The sequence below is a fragment of the Homalodisca vitripennis genome, chromosome 1 (assembly GCF_021130785.1).
Source record: "Homalodisca vitripennis isolate AUS2020 chromosome 1, UT_GWSS_2.1, whole genome shotgun sequence".
In the NCBI taxonomy this organism is placed as follows: domain Eukaryota; kingdom Metazoa; phylum Arthropoda; class Insecta; order Hemiptera; family Cicadellidae; genus Homalodisca; species Homalodisca vitripennis.
This window is the reverse complement of record NC_060207.1, coordinates 152,983,358-153,003,214: the sequence shown is the minus strand read 5'-3', so window position 1 is coordinate 153,003,214 and position 19,857 is coordinate 152,983,358. Positions and strand designations below refer to the sequence as shown.

The 19,857-nt window shown below is 32.2% G+C and overlaps 1 protein-coding gene across 1 annotated transcript; it reads right to left on the bottom strand.

Moving 5' to 3' along the window:
* Positions 1-879: 879 nt before the first annotated feature.
* LOC124353695 lies at positions 880-2,730 on the bottom strand. The gene is made up of 3 exons (XM_046803665.1): positions 2,299-2,730; positions 1,141-1,342; positions 880-1,023 (listed from the first exon to the last, which is right to left on the bottom strand). Exons 1-3 carry the CDS (start codon positions 2,610-2,612, stop codon positions 880-882), a joined length of 660 nt encoding a protein of 219 aa, XP_046659621.1. The 5' UTR covers positions 2,613-2,730.
* Positions 2,731-19,857: the final 17,127 nt, after the last annotated feature.

The window sequence follows — 19,857 nt, the reverse complement described above, 5'->3', positions numbered from 1 at the left end:
ACTGCAACTCTGAGCTTTTCTGACTCCAAAAGATTTTCGTGTTAAAACAACAATTTGAACATTAAGGTTTTCCACCTAAATAACAGAACAAGAGTTACATATAAACATGTTGTATTGATCCCGGTGATTCTAACCCCCACCCCACTACACTTATTAAAAGTTTATTAGGGAGGTAGTATCAGGGAGATCTTGATTTTTTAGATTTTATAATAACTTGCCAAATTGATTCTTCCTAAGATTGAAGATTAACACTTTGATTAAGTGGCACTCGTTCAGTAATTATGCAATTGCTTCATCTAAGTACAAACGCATGAAGAATAATACAAACTGGTGCCTGTTGACAGCAATGTAATTTCATTAACTTGTAATTTAAGCTGTTGAATATAGGACAAAAGGATTTCGGATATTTACTATCGTTATGTTATAAAAGGTATAGTATCCCATTGGAGCGTTTCCAATCCTGGAAACATTGTGTTATACCATTTGTAACATTTAATGATGGCAAATGTCCGAAATCCTGTTATCCTATAAATCCTTCCAACTGTCAATAACTTTAAACACAGTGTTGAAGATACTTATTCTATATCTATATTTTAAATGGAAAACAAACAATTCTTATTCTTTTTAATATTGTTCTTGTTTTAGAATGTTTACTTTTTATATTTTAAAATATACAAAATGAACACAAAAGTTACCACGTTTTAGCTTGTAAGCTACTACACAAAAGTTAACAAGCAATTCATTACTGTTGCTAGTTCCGGCAATATTTATCACCAATAATATCATGCGGAGTTTAAAAATATTGCTTACATTATATTTTGGAGTCTGGTTCGATTACTCCACCGATCGTTGACCCAACAACCCAAATATAGTTTAGTTTTATATAAGAGGGTTGTCGGCCCAACGATCAGTGGTGCAATTGGACCGATTTACACTTCTTCCAGAAGGGTCGTTGGCCCAACGATCAGTAGAGTAATCGAACCGTCCCCATATTTTGTGACGTTTATGAGGTACGAGAGTTGACTGTACAAAACATATTACTAATAATTGCAAGAATTATTACTCTCGTAGGAGTGTTGGTAATTTTGCTTACTTTATTTTCTTTATAATCCTAGAATGTTCAATAAATTAATAACCTACTTTTAAACTAACCTCATTCTCTATTTTCTGTGCGTCAATTCGAAGTTTCGTTACTTCATATCTCCGCTTCCTCCAAGAATGCAAAATGAATATTTTGCACACTTTTCTAGCAAGTTCAAACTCTTCCACACTATTCAATGATGTAATGTTACACCTTTTAGAAGCTATTATAGACATTTTTGTTTCATCGCCTTGTTCCTTGCTACAATAACAAAACAATGTTGAGTTCTAAATCACAAAGTATATTCTGTATAAAGCAGTATAACTAATTTTGTTAAAATACAAGGTGGCCCATAAGTCAGTTGTCACTTGCAATTTTTTTAGACGATGTTTTGACTAGCGCAGTTGCAGTCTATTGTGAACTTGACTACAGTTGTTAACCCGGCAGCAGTTACGCTAAGTTATTTTACAATAGCAGTTCGAGGTTATGTTGTTGTATATTATTTAGTCAACGATGACGTTAAGTACAGAACAGCGTGTATTTGTTTTAAAATCATGGTTGAAATATGATCGTAATTACATTGATGTGTGTGATTCGTTTGTGGAACGTTTTCCAAACGTTAGACCTCCATCTCGACAAGGTATTCGGAAATTAAATACAAGGTTCGAAGAAACTGGGTCAGTGGCGAGCTTTATCTTTCAGGTAGGCCAGTGTCTCTAACTACAGAAGACAATCTTAATGTTGTTGCGCAATGTTTTGTGCAATCGCCTACTAAATCTCAAAGGAAAGCGTCCAAGGAATATGGATTACCAAGAACCATTACCATATGTGGATTACCATAGGTTAGTCTTTAAAATAATAATTAAAAATAAATAATACTAATTACAATAATAATACTGTACTTTGTACAAATAAAGTATTTGTACTTTTCTGGTAAACTTTGTATTTTCATTTCTGACAACTGACTTATGGGCCACCCTGTATATACGGAGATTTCTTTAGCCTGAAGTCACGCAATCATCATACTTTGCTTTATCAATAAAGTTAAATTGCATTTTCAAATGGTTTGTGTTAGGAACTATGCTAATTCATTTTTACAAGGTCAACCGCACACGTATGTCAGTGACTTACAGGACTAAAAGATTAAAATTAAGATCAGTTGACCGTTTTAATACTTTTATTTTCATAACTAGTTATAAGTGTAAACGTATCATTACCTGTATCGCTTTTTGAGAGTGCATATCTTCTGGATACTGGGTAGTTCGACCAAGGAAATAGATTTTCGCTTAGAATTTAATATTTTGGTTTTGTTTGATATAGGTGTCAGTTCGGCTGGTAAACAATTGTGGAGTTTTCTATATTTACTGGATGCAGAAACACCAGTGGAATCCACAATCTTCGGCTTATGTATACCGTCGTTTTTTATTTTAGTTACGTGAGAAGAAGCTATAGGTATTTTTCTTGGTACAAATGGTGCGCATTCACCTTTTCTTTTTAAAGAGAGTTTTGCATCACTCTTATTTGGATTCATACTGCACTATGTTAAACAGTTTTGAAAATGAAGACAAAAGAAAACTTATACAGATTGTGTTGTTATTACTATGCTTCTTCAACAGTAGCATTGACACTGAAACTAATAATAATGCATTATTGGTTTATACATATGACAGAAGTAAACAATCATTACAATTAAACGTGTATTAATAAGTCTAAAATATAAAATCCTTTTAATTTAGTCTCCTAAAATATAATTTAGTATTTTATTGTTATTGCAATGTACACTGTATATATGACACAAAAATTTTGAAATATGGATAGATTTTGATATATAGGATATTTCATAGAATTATAGAATCATAGAATATTTTTTATGTGTACTAATGTAAACTCTTGAATGCTGTAAAATAGTGTTCTTGGGGGGGGGGGGGGGTGGGGGGGGGGGGGGGTGGGGGGGGGGGGGGGTGGGGGGGGGGGGGGGTGGGGGGGGGGGGGGGTGGGGGGGGGGGGGGGTGGGGAAAATAAATATATTTTTAAGTAGTCTAACTAATATCCTATTATCTAATTTTTGTATTCTTTCTATTTTATTTACAGATGAAAACTCACTATTCTATTAATAAAGTAAATTGTATTTTTTGAAACTTGCTAGTAGTAGAAATATTCATCTATTATATTTAGTAGATTGTAGGACAATCCAATTAAAACTAGTTGTTCATAATTTAATTTAATTATAATAATTTATATGACTTAAAAGTGGCAGTTGTTTTGACCTCAAAATAATTAAATATGTTGAATGAAAGAAATATATTATCACAATCGCAATAAAAAGTCATTAAATAAGGGACTATATTTTATGAAAAAAATATGATTATATAATATAGCTTTTCAACTACTAATAAATCTTAAGGAATACATTTAACAGCTTTATTTGCAATATAATTTAATGTATTTCAAGATATAAAAATCTATGAATATGCTTACCAGTGTTGTCAGTAATGTTTGTGTTACAGTTTTTTGGACTGTGTACAATCTAAAATATTCTACGTAAAAACAAATGACTTGTTCAATGTTTTGTAAATATATCTTTTCTCTATAAATAATCTTTGTAATTGGAAAATAAATTAGCACTCTTTTACATATTTACTACAAATAAAAGTCTTATTCTCTGTAATTTATTGTATTTTACGAGATTCCTAGTTTATCTGGATCACTTCTGGTCCCAAGTAATCGGGATATGCAAGATTGTAATGTTTTCTCAATTTATCCTAAACAATTAAAGTATCTATCTTGGGGCAAAAAGTAAACAATATTTTTACTTTTACAATATTATTTTTGTAAATATTAAAATAATTTCAATAGGAGGTTGATAACTGTATAGGTAATTTCATAATTTTAGGTTTTATTTAAGTATACAATGAAAGTGACAAAAAAAAGGATATTCTATACATTTTTGAATTAAATCAATTAGGACAAGTACGAGGGTAATTCGGGAAAGTAAGGTCCCGTTTTTTTATTTAAAAGAAACCACAACAGATTTTTTCAAAAAACTTGTTTTATTTGATTCCTGACATCAATCACTATTTTTTCTACATAGTTTCCACTTTTGTTTAAACACTTGTCATAACGATCTACAAGTTTTTGAATGCCGGTGTCATAGAAGTCGGCCGCCTACGACGATAACCAGTCTTGTACTGCTTGTTTCACCTCGTCATCAATGTTGAAGCGCTTCCCGCCTAGGAACTCTTTTAGGTAGCGAAACAAGTGGAAGTCGCTCGGCGCCAAGTCTGGGCTGTATGGCGGGTGTTCTAGCTGTTTCCAATCAAACGATTTGATGAGATTTGATTTTGGTTGGCAGAGTGGGGTCTGGCATTGTCATGCAGCAACGAAACTCCAGCTGTCAATAGAATTCTTGAAAGGGAAAAGACCAATCTCATGGCCAATTTAGCATCTCTAGAAGCAAAATTGGAGGAGACTAAAGAAACTGAAGAAAAATACCTTTTTAAAAAAATAGAAATTCTTCTAGAAAACGTTTATGAAACAGAAAAACAACTTGAAAAAGAGAAACAACACCGACTTCATCTGCAAGCTGTTTTTGAAGAATATGACTGTAAACAAACTCAAATCCTCAATGAATACCTAACAAAGATTAAAGAATTGGAAAAAAACAATAACACAACTAAGAAGAGAAATTAAGCAAAATGAAGTAATTGCAGACTGTACAACTGAAGAACACAGACCTTACAAGGAGTCAGACACTAATAGACACTTTTCAAAAAATCAACCAGAATCTTCTCTTGATATTACATTACTGCTTCTAGAGATGGCTCAACTGAAATCCAAACAAGACATTTTAGAGCAAGAAGTAAAAAGATTGGAGACAGAGATGACTCAAAGTAAACAAGAAGTAACTTTGGAAGCAAACAAGCAAACTGATCTCACCATACCCCATTCTCTAAAAATCCATAGCCTGTCTACACTTAAGAGAGCCAACACTCCCAATAAAAATAAAAATAAAACTCTTAACATCAAGAAAAATCACTTCAGCATATCACTACAGATGGCTAAGAGCAAATCAAAACAGCCCATACTCCACCCTGCCAAAAAGGCAGAAGAAACAAGTAATGAAGTAAATCCAGGTTTTAGTCAACAAAAAGGACAATGCTCCCTACCCATGCAACATCTGGAGAAAGATCCAAAATATACTCCAAAGAAAACCTTAAAAAAAATCTGGAAGAAGACCTTGAGATGATGTCGGAGATATTAAACAAAATACCGACATCAAAATACCCGGTGATAATAATGGGAGATATTAATATTGACATTATAAAAAGTGGACCTGACCAAAAACACGTGTCGGAAATTCTCCTAAGTCATAGCATGACACGACTGTCTCTTCCTCCTACTAGAATCACGCCCTACATCAAAGACCTCCATAGATTGTGTCTGTACAAACCTGGACCATGAATACTTAAATGTGACGATCATTAATACAGCAATATCAGACCACACTGCCCAATTATGTACAATTAGAAACATAATGAAACACAAAGATCAGTCCTTGACTTCAGAAAATAGAATACTCAGTTCGAGAAACATCATGAACATGGGGAGTCTGCTAGACCTACAAGACTGGAAAATAGTTCTCGAGTCAGTCTCTGTAGATGAATCATATGAAAATTTTTGCAAGATTCTGACAAATGCTTTGGACATAACCTGCCCTGTCACCAAGTCAAAAAGGAAAAGAACAAAGCAAAAAGTTTCTGCAGACAGAGAGACAGTTCAACTGAAGAACATTTTCCTTGAGGCATTTGACAAATACAACCTGACAGGACGAGAAGAGGACAAGAACGATGCAATGGCAAAAAAGAAAGCATATGATCTGAAACTAAGAACTGTTAAACGACTAGAAGTAGCAAAGAGTATTGCCCTATCAAATGACAAACCCTAAAACACTTTGGAAAATCATTAACAATGAAAGGAAGATGGGAGAAAGAAAAATGCTACCAACAACTTTGCATATAGAAGGACAGGAAGTAAATGAACCAGCTGCCGTTGCAAACCATCTAAACGATCACTTTGTCATGATTGCAGATAACACTCTAAAACAAAATGGGCAGATCAACACTACTCTCCCAGTTCCCCAAAACCAACATCACAACATACCAAGCCTTTTCTTGCACCCAACTACAGAACAGGAAGTAATCAGTGTAATTAACACATTCAAAGCAAAACCGTCAGCAGGGGTGGACGGAATATCAGCAAAAATCGTAAAAGCTTGCAAAGAACAAATCCAGCTACCACTAACTGACATTGCTAATAGGTCTTTTGCCCAAGGAAAATTTCCAGAACTACTAAAAGTAGCAAAAGTCTACCCAAAATTTAAGAAAGGTGATGTAACTGATGCAAACAACTACAGGCCCATCTCCCTTATCAGCACATTTTCTAAGGTGATAGAGAAACTTGTCCTAGCCAGATTATTACAACATTTGCATCAACATAACCTGTTAAACAACAAACAGCATGGCTTTATGGCAGGAAATTCAACATCTACAGCCATAGTTGACTTAGTCGAAACTATTATTGACCACTTAGAATCTGACAACATTCCTATGGCAATACTCCTTAACTACTCTAAAGCCTTCGACCTTCTGGACCATAATCAACTTCTGGGAAAGCTTAGGAACCTGGGTATTGAGGGGAAAGCAGCTGACTGGTTTGAGAGCTACCTTCTCAACAGAAAACAAATAGTAGAGATTAAACACATGGATAAAGGAACAATTCAGTCTGTGAAATCAAAAACCCAGACTACAACAAGAGGTGTGCCACAAGGTTCTGTACTGGGACCAGTCTTGTTCATTTTATTCACGAATGACTTCTCTTCATCTGTACAAAGCCATTGTACACCACTTATGTATGCTGATGAGACGGTGTTTACTGCTATGTAATAAAAATCCAAATATTATAGCAACCACTGCCACCACAGCTTTAAACACAGCAATTAACTATTGTAAACAGAACAGCTTAGTTGTAAACCAATCAAAGACAAAACAATTAATTTTTGGAAACAAAAAACAAACAGTGACAAGACTGCCAGACCTGGAAATTACTGACAGCACGATCTACCTTGGCATCACACTCGACGAACATCTAAATTGGACACCTCATGTGGATAACCTCTGTAGGAAATTAAGCACAGGAATCTACGTCATATGAAGAATTAAGACCATTAGTGATCTCAATACTGCCAAAATAGCCTACTACTCTCTTTTTGAGACGCATCTTCGATATGGGCTATTGGTATGGGGAAACTCATCCAAGACAAATGTGCAACGTGTACTTATTCAACAAAAGAGAGCTATAAGGACACTTTGTGATCTATCACCCAGAGAATCCTGTAGGGAAAAGTTCAAGGAGCTCAAAATCCTAACTATAGTGAATTTGTACATACTTGAGATCATAACATATGCTAGAACAAAGACTCTGAACCCACTCAAGACTGGATCACAACTGCACACATACAACACCCGACATTCAACAAACTACTGCCTCCCTGTACACCGCCTGACCAAATATGAAGAGAAGCCAAGCTACATGGGATCCAAGCTTTGGAACCATCTTCCAGCAGCAGTGAAGGGGACAGATGACCAGCACCTGAGACAACGGCTTGGCAACTGGCTAAAAAAACATCCATTTTATTCTCTTGATGCGTTTTTTGTTCTTGATTCAAATCATGTTTAATCACTTGACAATGTACATTTTTATGAATTTAATCCACATGTTATATTTGACGCAAAACTGTTCTTGAAGAATATGTTAATAAAGAATATTGTATTGTATAGGCCACGTCGCTTGTTCTGTATTGCTCGTCTAAGGTTAGTCAGAGTGTTGCAATAAGTGGCCGCATTTATTGTTGTTCCTCGTTCCATGAACTCGACTAGCAATATCCCACATCTATCCCAAAACACTGTCGCCATAACCTTGCGTGTGGACAATGTTTGTTTTGCTTTCACTTTAACCGGTGACGTCGAGTGACGCCACTCCATCGACTGGCGTTTCGTTTCTGGGGTTATGTCTTCTGGGAAAACCCATGTCTCTTCACCCGTCAAAATGTGGTCTAAAAGGTTATCACTTTCCTGATGATATTGGATCAAAAATTCAAGAGCAATACACATCCTTCTTTTTTTGTGTTTCCTCAGTAAGCAGCCTGGGAACCCAACGTGAGCACAATTTGCGAAAATCCAAAATTTCAGAAACAATTTTAAACAATGTGGTTCTACTCATGTTTGGAAATTCTATTGCTAATGAAGAAACAGTGAATCGCCGATCTTTACGAATTTTTTCATCGACGGCTTTCACCAAATCTTCGGTGATCATTGACAGCCGACCAGATCGTGGTTCATCATGGACATTTTCCCGTCCATCTTTAAAAGCTCTCACCCACTTCCGCAGTTTGCTGTCACTCATTGCATTTGGACCGTACACTTCACTTATCTATCGATGAATATCCGCTGCTGAAACGTTCCTTGCTGTCAAAAACCGTATCACAGACCGTATTTCACAGTCGGCGGGACGTTCAATAGTTTTAAACATTTTAAAAAGGCACAGACAACAACAGACTAGAACGATTTCACTGCAAATGGCGTCGTTCTGCGTGCAATGCATGCCGGGTGTCAGGGCGCATGCGCATTTCTCTGCTCGCTTACTGTTTGTCTGGTTAACGCGAATCAGACCTTACTTTTCCAAATTACCCTCGTAGCTGAGTAAACATCTCAATTGACCTAGTCTTAAAAGGACTTTTGCTCTGTTTCCAGAGTATATTTGGGATGGGTAAGGTTGGGGCAGTCTCTTGTTCAGATCCCATGTTACAATCACGATGAGAAGGGATCAGTCATGTCACCTTGGAAAAAGGGAGAACAGCTCTGGTTCAACCTCTTCTTGATCAAAGGTGGTACTCCCTTATTTTAAGCTGGCAAAAACCTTTTAACACATGGCAGTCTAACCCACTCCCAACAGTCCTTATCCTCATCATTTGCCGTAAACAAAATGTACTGATCAACCTCAAATTCTCAACATTTGTGATTATGTGGCTCCTGGACACCCATTGGGTCACCCAGTGCAGGTTATACTAGCTGGTATAAATGAGCCAGTCATACACGCTCTTAGGACATGCAATAGCTTAGTCAATAAAGAACGAGAGAGTTTGTCTGTGCAACTTACCAAGTCATAGAAGTGAAGGAAGCTGCAATGGAGATGTCCATGGGATTTCTAGGCTGTCATCCAGGGAGGGGGAGGGAGAAAGAGATGTGCTCGTCATGTAAAGATTGCCAGACTGTGTCAGGGGTTACCTATCAACTGAACTATATGTGATTCTATCACTCTCAATTTAGTGATAGAATTTATGTTTGTGGTCTGTATAGATGATTAGCGGAGGTGTAGGTATTGGGAAATTAAACATATTACCTACGAGTTGCAATATTCAGATTGATTTACATTTACAATTTCATTACAAACTATTTGAATTACAAGTACAAATTAAAATAGTTTATTCCCTTATAAATCATAAACAATTTAAATGTACTGAATTATGTTTATAGTGGTGCACATTTAGATTGGTGTATGTACTGTGGCCTTCATAATCAATTACAAAGACGTGTTTCCACTGTGGCGCGATGAATATGTGAAGGTTAGATAAGTGTGACTGTACTGTACATAATAAAAGTATAGCAGTGAGTATATCTTGTCAATTGAAGATTGTTAAGGATTATTAAGATTTCTAATTTGAAACAAGCAAACAAGGTAAATTTAATCTTTACATTAACCCTTTTAGTGCTACATTAAACCAACTGTCATTTCCAAAAGTGCTAGCCAATTTATACCAAAATGTAGTTGTTTTTCATGATTGAAAAATGCTTATATAATATGATATTTTTATAATTTTATTGTTCATCATAACATAGGGAGTAGAAATATATAAAATATTATGCCTAAATGTAAAATCATAATATAAACAATACTTAAAAAAAGTTTCTTTATAACAAATAACTAAAAACAAAAATAAACAAAACAAGAAAATAATTACCTCCAAAAATAAAGGTAATAAAAATCAAGTAAGACACCTTTACCGGGTTTCCAAATGTAATGAAAATTGGAATACTTAACAGGTGGGGTTTGGGATTCAACAACATAGTTATTTACAATATGAAAAAAATGTAATATCAATTGAAACCTATCATGGGTGAACATCTGTCTAAACCATGGTGCTAATAATGAAGGAAAAATTGATCAGGTGGAGAAGGGTGAAGGCTTCAGAATGATGTCCAAGTTTATGATAGAAGCAATGGAAGTTTATTTCATGCACTGCTTCTCGAAGTCACTTTGAAATCATTGAATTGTCTTTGTACTCATTTCGGACTAAACGTTGGTTGGCATATCTGTTGGTATTCTTTACCAAATTTAAAAAGAGCATTTGGGAAACAAAGGATTGAAATATGAAATCGGTGGAGCATCATGAGGAAGCATATGTCTGGGTCCTGCTAATTCACTATTCACAGTTGGTGCAAGTGAAAGACTATCATTGTCTTCATCAACAGTAGGCATATCAGTGGGTTGAGGAGGACTATTAACATTTGGACTAAGAGTAGTATGGGAATGTATCGGAAGGATATTGATTAGATGTAGAAATACTAATATCTTGGGCAGTACGTAGTTTCAGTTACAGCAAAGACATATCCACATTGTTGGTCTTATGGTAATGAAATGGGTGTATCAGTGCTGGGCAGTTGTTTATATTTTTTGTTTTTTGGGGTTGAAGTAATTATTTAATTTCAAAACTGTAACTGTCAGAACTCTTAAACAAAGAGTCATAGTTTTTGTCTTATAAGTGTCATCAACATAACTGGGAACTCTTAACATCATTATCCTCATATATGATGTTACAAAAGGTTTAGTTACAAAAGAAGTGTGTTAACTCTTGCCACGATCATAACCGAGAATATTTTCAACTATATCCTTCAGATGGGAGTCATCAACTGCTTCATGATTTACAATCATAATATGTTAATCACAATACAAATACTAATTCAGAATACAACATTTATTGCACTAAATATTACAACATAACAATTTGCTTGCCGGCAAATCTGAATGTAAACAAACCAACTAAACTGTGCAAACTGAATGACTTGTTTTTTTACTCACATATGTTTTGACGTAAACAGCCCACAGACAAAGTGCTATAATCAAAACGTTGAATCCTTTGGAACAGGAAACTGCTTTAGCGACCAGTAATATTATATAACTAGGACGTATAAAATTAAATACGTAGAATTGCAGACAGTGATCCCCGCACTTTTATATTAAATTTCTGAGTCACTTTCGGCAATGCTGTAGCACTAAAAGCGTTAAATCATGTGGTTGCAATTAATTGCTATGTTAAGTTTCATATCAATGTATCAAGATCCAAACCAATTGATTATAGACAAGTATGATAGTTAAACTTACCTTTTTGTATAAAACATATTCTACTAAATAATAAGACGTTCTTTGATTTTTGCATTTGATCTCTTAATGTTTGTAGACATTTTTTATCTTTAAAATAATATTTTTTTGCTGTTTAGAATAAATCAAAATAAAACACTTGTTTATAAAAAATATGTATAAAAATGTAGATTATGATGATCCATGTAGTCTAGTTATCTTTTTAACTCATAGTTATTATTTTGTTGATTACCACGAGTGAATTTTTATAATTTGTTAACCCTAGAAGTGTGTCCATGTTACCAAGGATAAAACTTCAGTCCATTTTTGACTTGTTGCAAGGGTTTTTTTCAAAATTCGTAAAAAATACTTAATATCAAGATAACATATATTGTTGTATCTCGTTTTTCTTCTCAGAAGTTGTTCTATTTGAAATAGGAATAAATGTTTTGATATTCTTTGGTTTAGTATATATTTTCATGAAAATAATGAGAAAATGCAAAAAGTTTTATATGAAAATTTTAAGTTTGGACCTCTGTAAGGTATTGAAATATTACAGTAAGGTCAAAATGTTAAATGTATAAAATGTAGAGAATTTTATGCCAAATTAGAAAATAGATTAAAAATTTTATTAAATAATAATTGTAATTTTGCAATTTTTTTTACAAAAGCGAAAATGTACAAAAATGTACAAGGGTTTGGGCTTTTAATTTTTTTTTTACATCCAAATGTGACTATATATTTATATGAAAAACAGTTTTCTATTGTAAATTATACATGCTATTTGAAAAGACTAAAAGTAAACAACAACAAAATAAACTTATTTTATTATAAGCTTACAAAAAAAAATCTTTTGAAAAATGAAAATATTTTGTAACAAAATTCAGAAACAAGCTACAAATTTTTATTTATACTTTATGTTTATGTAATTTTTGAATATACCCTTAGTAAGTATGTTTGTTTGGCTAAAATAAAATATAAGATATGTTCAAATACTTTGAGAAGGAACTGAGTTATGACATTTTTTGTTAACAGTCACACGTTGAAGAATTTACTCATAAAAAATAATCTGGTTTGCAATGTAAAAAAAATATGAAAACATTTTTTAAATTTTTTTACTTGTTATATTATGTTAGCTCATAATGTTTGAAAGAAATACACTCAATAATTTTTGAAATTGAGTAAAAATAAATGTTGTGCGTCAAATACTGTAAAACCTTGCATTGTAAAATTTTTGACAATATATAAACAATAGATATTATAGTTCAAAATAACATTGTTTTATAATGTTTTTGTCATTTCATATGCATTTATGCAGTAGAGTATTTCAACCTGAAAAAATAGAGACCTAAATTATGAAAATCGGTACAAAAATAAGCTTGTGGTGAAATAAAATGGTCAACAATGGCCGACAGGGATGGGTTGGGTTGGTCTTGATGCGACGCCGTGATTCATCTCTTTCGTTTCGCACTGCCGGAAACCTACTGAACTAAATTTACCGCTGAAAGATTGTACCGGTAGATCGTTTCTTTCACTTTACACTGTTTTTTTTTTTTTATTTTATTTTCTTTATTGACAATAAATAACTGTGTGAATGTTATTATACTAACCAGCATAAAATATGCTGGTTTACAACTTTAGAATTGTCCCTTTTTAGAATATTCATAGTAAATCAACTATTCATTCTAATGACTTTCTGTTTACACTGGAAGAAAGAATATTTCATTCCACGTCGATTGACATATGGCAGCCCTGTTTGCAGGCAATAAGTAACTTGCTGTGATTGGTTGAAAATGACGTATTTCTTTGACCCGGCCACCCGCGAAATTCAACTCAAATGATGACTTCTTCAGAAAACATTTCACCACGACCGTAATATTGATGTTAGAAAAAAAACATTTATATGAAAATTGTAGAGTGGAATCTCACAATTTCAATGATACCAAAAACATGGTGATTGTTTAAAGATAAATAATTATTTTTAATGAAAAACTGAACCGACATACAATATGCTGGTTCCGCACAACATACATAAATTACAACCGACATAAAATATGCTGGTTCCACACTTCTAGGGTTAAAGAGGATTTTTCTTCATTAATACACCGCTGTTTCTTAAAAATACAGTTTGTAAAAAACCCTTGCACAACCAAAGGACACAATTTGTCTAGTAAACATAAAATAAAATATACTTAAAAGGGAATTGTTTCTCCTTTTCTCAGAATATATATATATATATATATATATATATATATATATATATATACAGGGTTTTAATTAAATCCTGTTAAACGGATTGAGATATCGAGGTAAATTTTTCACCATGCCTATTAAAATATTTTTGGAGAGTAAAAATATTTCACCCCCTTTTTCAAAAGGGGTCACTCTAAATTTTTAAATTGCAACCCCATCATGTGACATGTCATTTGGAAGGTAAATTCAAAAGAAACACAATGACATCCAGGGATTGTTTTCCCATAACTTTTGCTAGGATCGTCATAGAGATGTTTTTCCATATAATTGTGTTTTTTTTTTTTTTTTTTTAATTTACCTTTCAAATTACAAGTCACAAGATAGGGGTTGCAATTTGAAAATTTAAAGTGATACCCCTCTACCCCTTTTAAAAAAGGAAGGGGAATTTTTGTTACCCTCTAAAAAGTCCAAAAAAGTATTTCAATGGGTATGGTGAAGATTTTACATCGATATCTCATACCGTGTGGAATATATCCAGGCGTATCTGGACTTAATTTACACCCTGTGTATAACTGAAATTTAATAAAAATATTCAGTATATAAGGTTTATTTGTATTTTCAATCTAATAAAAATAGTAATGTATAAGATGAATAGAATTTTAGTAATAGCCAGTGTAATGTCTGTTAATAATTAGACAGAATGAATATTTATTATGGTTCATTCTTAGCTACCATTTATTTCTTCTTTTTCTATATTTTTCTTTGAGTAACAAGCTCTGTTTTAAGTATACAAATACAGACAACAGATTCACAAGACTTATATATGATTGTGGAAACTAAGTTTCTCCATCATTAGTACAATTATTGACCCTTCTAGATTTAAATTTCTTTATTTTTCAATAGCATATTATAAACATAAAGTTGAATTTTAATTTGTTTAAAGTTGTATATAAATTAATATTTTTAAAGTTAGTATAAAGAAAATATTAAAATTTAAATTAAAACATAGCGAATATATTTTTTATTCCTGGTTAACTTTTTTAATAACGTAAGTTTAACGTTTCATTTAGCAATATTTTTATTAATTAAAAATATAAACAATTTTAAAAAATGAACTAAGAATGAAAAATACATTCTCCATTTTCAACAAACAGAATAGAAGTCCCAAAACAATACAGAGACATAATATATAACGTGTAACTCAATACAGAAACATAGCGTAGGCTACATGTAGATCTCAAGGATTGCACATATTCTTCTATGTTCAATTAAGTATACTTTTTAACTACTTGTGGGAGTTTTGTTTGTGTTTAAAAATATAATCATATCAGTAGAAGCAGGGATAACAAATAGTCTTTATGTATTAAAATCTTCTTTCATCAGAAGTTTAGGTTTTTTTATTTTATTTTTTTTTTGACAAATTTAATATAGAACGTGTGAAAATTTTGTCTGAAACAAATGTTATGATAAATTAGTGAAATTATACTGCAACTAACATCAGATCACTGAAGCACGGAGTTCAATTCAGATACCTTTATTACCTATGAGGTCAGTTAGCATATAATATGTCAAATATTTTACAGTAACTATTGTAAAGTTTGTACCATAATATGAAACAAGTAAAAGCTTTGTAAACAAAATAAGTATTTCTTTGTGAATGTGTTGTTTTTTATCACATTTCCTTAAGCTTTAAACTTGGATTTTAGTTGGATGACTTGACTTGATAATTATCAGTACAATTTAAGGAAAACTTTTTATAATTTTATTTTAGCAGCACCACTGTTTTTGTGTCTCTAATATACACTGCATAAAATATAGCAGAATGGTGGAAAAAAGAACAGAAGTATAGCCAACTTTGTACAACCAAAATCCTTGTTACTACAAATCATTTTCCATTGGAAAAACCTTCAGCAGAAGTTCTGTTATATATATATAAAACAGCCCAGTTTAATATATATATATATATATATATAACTTTGCTGTTTTGTCATAAGTCCTTGTTAACTCATAAGTGGGAAGGAACAATATTGCAAGTTGTCCTAGAGTTGTGTATCATTTGGTGATTCTATTTCAGTAATTAGTTCTCTATGTAGTCAGTTTTGTATCTTGTATTAATTATTTTATCTCTCAAAAGAAAACAACAAAGTTTTATTATATAATAAACAAGTGTATGTAAAATGTTTTTAAAAATTTCTTACTCAACTATTAGTAAGTTGAATAATTCATAGCTCAGTGTTAAGGTATCTTCAATTTTTGAGGTATGAAACATTAATTTAAAGTATGAATTAATGTACAATTTGCAAACCAAAACCGTCCTTTTTTTAATGTATTTGAAGGATCTTTTTAGTTACTTTTTGGAAGGTTAATCTTTCTGTAAACTGACGAAGTGAATGTAACATTTTCAAAACTCAAAGAAATATTGACATTGCATCTCTCAAATGGAATCACTTTCTTAATGAAAGTAATATTTTATCTAATTCAAAGACCTAATTTTGTAAAATGTTTGTCTTGGAAGCCAGAAGAACAATTTAGTCTTGGAATTTGAATTTATTGTAATACTCTACAGGAATCAGCTTGCACAAAATGTTTGGAATTTTACTTACAAAAATTGAGATGAAATAATGAAGCCCCTACAATTTTCTGGAACACTATTGCCAGGTATTGCCACAGAACCCCAATAATCATAAATCTTCCTACTGACAAGGCCCTCTGTAGCATACATACTGTATCTGTTTAATATTGATAAACACATGTTGTTTATTTAAAGTTTTTATTAATGATTAAACCCTTTGGGACCTGAGAGTACAAGGATAAGTTGGAAGGTACCATCATTATTGACGATTGGACAATTTGAAAGTATAATACTATTATAGAGAGTTATCATTATGTATTCCAACAGAAACAATGCTTGAAGACTGGTAAATGGGTTCTTTTACAGATGCAGAATCTCGGTTAAGTAATCAAGTTGTGCAAAACAGATAAACAATTCAAGACATGAGATCATACAGGTTTGAATCGTTATATGAATTGAGATGAAATCAAAATAATGTGAGTTTATTTTTTTTAAATAAAATTTTCTTGGAATAATTTGAGTGCTTGTGTTTAAGGGGGATATGATGGCTGTACCTTAAACAATACATCACTCTCTAACACCGCATGTCACCAACATTTAACACTATACTCTCACCACAGTTAAATGGATTAAATTAGTAATTGGGAGCTTAGGAAATATGTTATATTCCAAATAAAGTTTTTATAAATAGTTTAAAATACACTAATTCCCTTATTATTTTCACTTTTTCTGTTCCTCATATGCACCACGCTTGATGTACCTTGGTCACCACCGCCTTGTTTTTGGTACATCTTCCCCCCACTCCACTTGAAAGGACATGTTTATAACATTCCACTTATTTGAACATTTTTTGGCACTAACAGTTTTGGATACATTCTATTGTTTGTAAATGAATAGCATGAAAATGCATCAGACCCTTTAAAAAAATTTAAAGTAGATTAATTTTGTATCCCACAATGTTTGCGCTAACCTTGGGTTTTTTTTATATTTGCAAAATACTGTTAGAACAGACCATTTACCCCTTTCTTAACTCTTGACACAAGGTCAGAAAACTTTTATCCACTGGTTGCTTGAAGGATATTGAGCAAATTGCTATAAAATAAAACTTTTTCGATGTAGAGGTTTAATCAATTTTCTCTCTAATTTTACTGGAATACCTTTGTTCACATTTGCAACGACTTCCTGTTATTACGTGATGCATGACATTTGTTAACTATAAAACCTAAGAGTGTTTGGTTGAAGAAAAAACTCATCTGTAGTACTGCTTGATTGCTATTGCAATCTTAAAAAATAGATTCTAATACATAACTATGAAAATATTACCAAAGCTTATATTTATATTAAGCAATCAATATACACCACATTGTGCAATGTGTTTTGCAAGTTTCTATCAAAGTGATTTGTCTTTATTAGTGATTTTTCGTATCACTGAACAATAGCAAATGTATGAAAATATCCTGTTTCCCTACATCGTTAAAAACAAAATTTAAACAAAGAGTTGTCTTTATTGTTAGTATTTTGGTTCATACAGAACAAACTAATAGAATTAATGATGAAGACATAATGTTTTTAGATCGACCAAGTTCTGAGTTTGAGGTGTCACAATTCTGAGGAACTGATCTGAATGATTTGATGAATGAGATGTGGGCTCAATTTATCACATTGTCTATTACAGTAAATCCATGGGATTCTATTACATTTTAATTGTTAATTATAAGAAATTACCATGTAAAATATTAGTACGGATATGATTTTCATGGGCGCCCACCAGAAAATTTTGTAGTTGGCGCAAGAACTAACCAGGAGGTTGGAGACCTTAAATGGTTAGATTCAACTTCTTTTGTGTATAAGGCAATATTTAATTACATTGTGTTTTAGCTCAAATAACTAATCTACGGTTAAAATATAATTTTTATTAATATGGATTGGGTTAATCGACCATGCCCTTATGTGGCATTGATAATAATTTTGAGTGATTGTAACTATCAACTTTGCATTAAATATATAATTTTGAAACTTTCCATACACTTTATAACAATTACATAAACTTAAAACAAAATAGTCAATATTTCACAAAACTTTTGCCCTCTCAAAAACTTTTACATGAATAACTTAAATAGATAATTTTACCAAAATGACTATTTTTATACCTGTTTTTAATAAATCTGACAGTAGCTCATTTGTGAAGATTTACCAAAGATTAAATAAATAAGAAAAATAAAATATTAAAATAAAGATTAAAAGAGCAAATATTTGCTATTTTATGTGCTTGACTGTTGATAGAATGTTGCTGAGCATGGTGGTAACATATTCTGTCGAGATCTCAGCAAATATCCTACTCATCAATGCGATCACTTAACTCACTCTTACCATGGTTTTACAAGAAATAAATGATAGGTTTCCTAATAATAATAGGAAATAAGTTTATTGGTTTTCTGTCGTTATAGCAATAAAAACAATAAATGTTAATGTTCAGTTTAGCAACACTTCACCTTCCAGTTAGTGCAGTATCTGAAATCTTGCACTGTCACAGACTTGACCCCTAGAATCGAATCCACGTCTGCCTGAAGAGACCAAAAAAATTTGTGACAGAAGCTCAAAACGAACTCTTTGCATTGTTTCAACATCAGATACACATGGATTGTTGCATCTGACACAATTATTAGTGCAGTCATTGAAGCATTATTGGTCCGAATTTTTTTACTGTGAACCGAATTGCATAAAATTTTGGAATTAGGTTCATCTTACCCTTAAATTCAAAAGTGAAAATGATTTGAACTCCGCAACCACCCTGGGGGTGGTTGCCACCCCTTCTCGGGAGTGAATTTATTTTTTTCAAAATAACCTCGGATATCGATAGAAGGCCTAATTTTAAGCAAAAAATCATTTATAACGTTTTTCGAAAAATCCAATACTTTTCAAGTTATTGGCAACTGAAAATTCGCAATTGTTTCACGTTTTTTCATCGGTTTTTTGCAAATATCTCCAAAAATATACGTTTATCGAAAATGTTATAAAGAACACAATTGTAACAGGTAAAACAATGAACAATTTTGTTTTTTATAAAGTATTCTAAGTGCAATATTAAGCTAGATATTAAAAATCAAAGCCGTTTTTTATTTTGTCTGAAATTTAATCGATGTGGTCAATGCCATCTAGCGGCGAGCAGATGCATTTTAGGCATTCTAATAAAAAAGATTTTTATATTGCTTGAAATAAGCTTTAAAATTAGTACTATTAAAAGTCTTTTGCACGTAAAATAAGTGAGCTGTATTGCAAATAAGAGGAGCATCTAATGTTTTTTCTTTTAAATCATTGGGTTTCATAAGTGCCATTTCCACAAAAATTAAAATTAATCGTATTCCGCCTAGAATCAACTTTATTATGAAGAGTTTAATAGATTGTATCAGTTTGGCTGCTTCAGGACACATATTTTTCAAAAAAGTCACGATTAAAAAAAATTTCAAATTTTTAAAAAACCACCTTTTTTCATAATATCTCAAAAATGACGACATATACGAATAAAAGTGTAAGTATG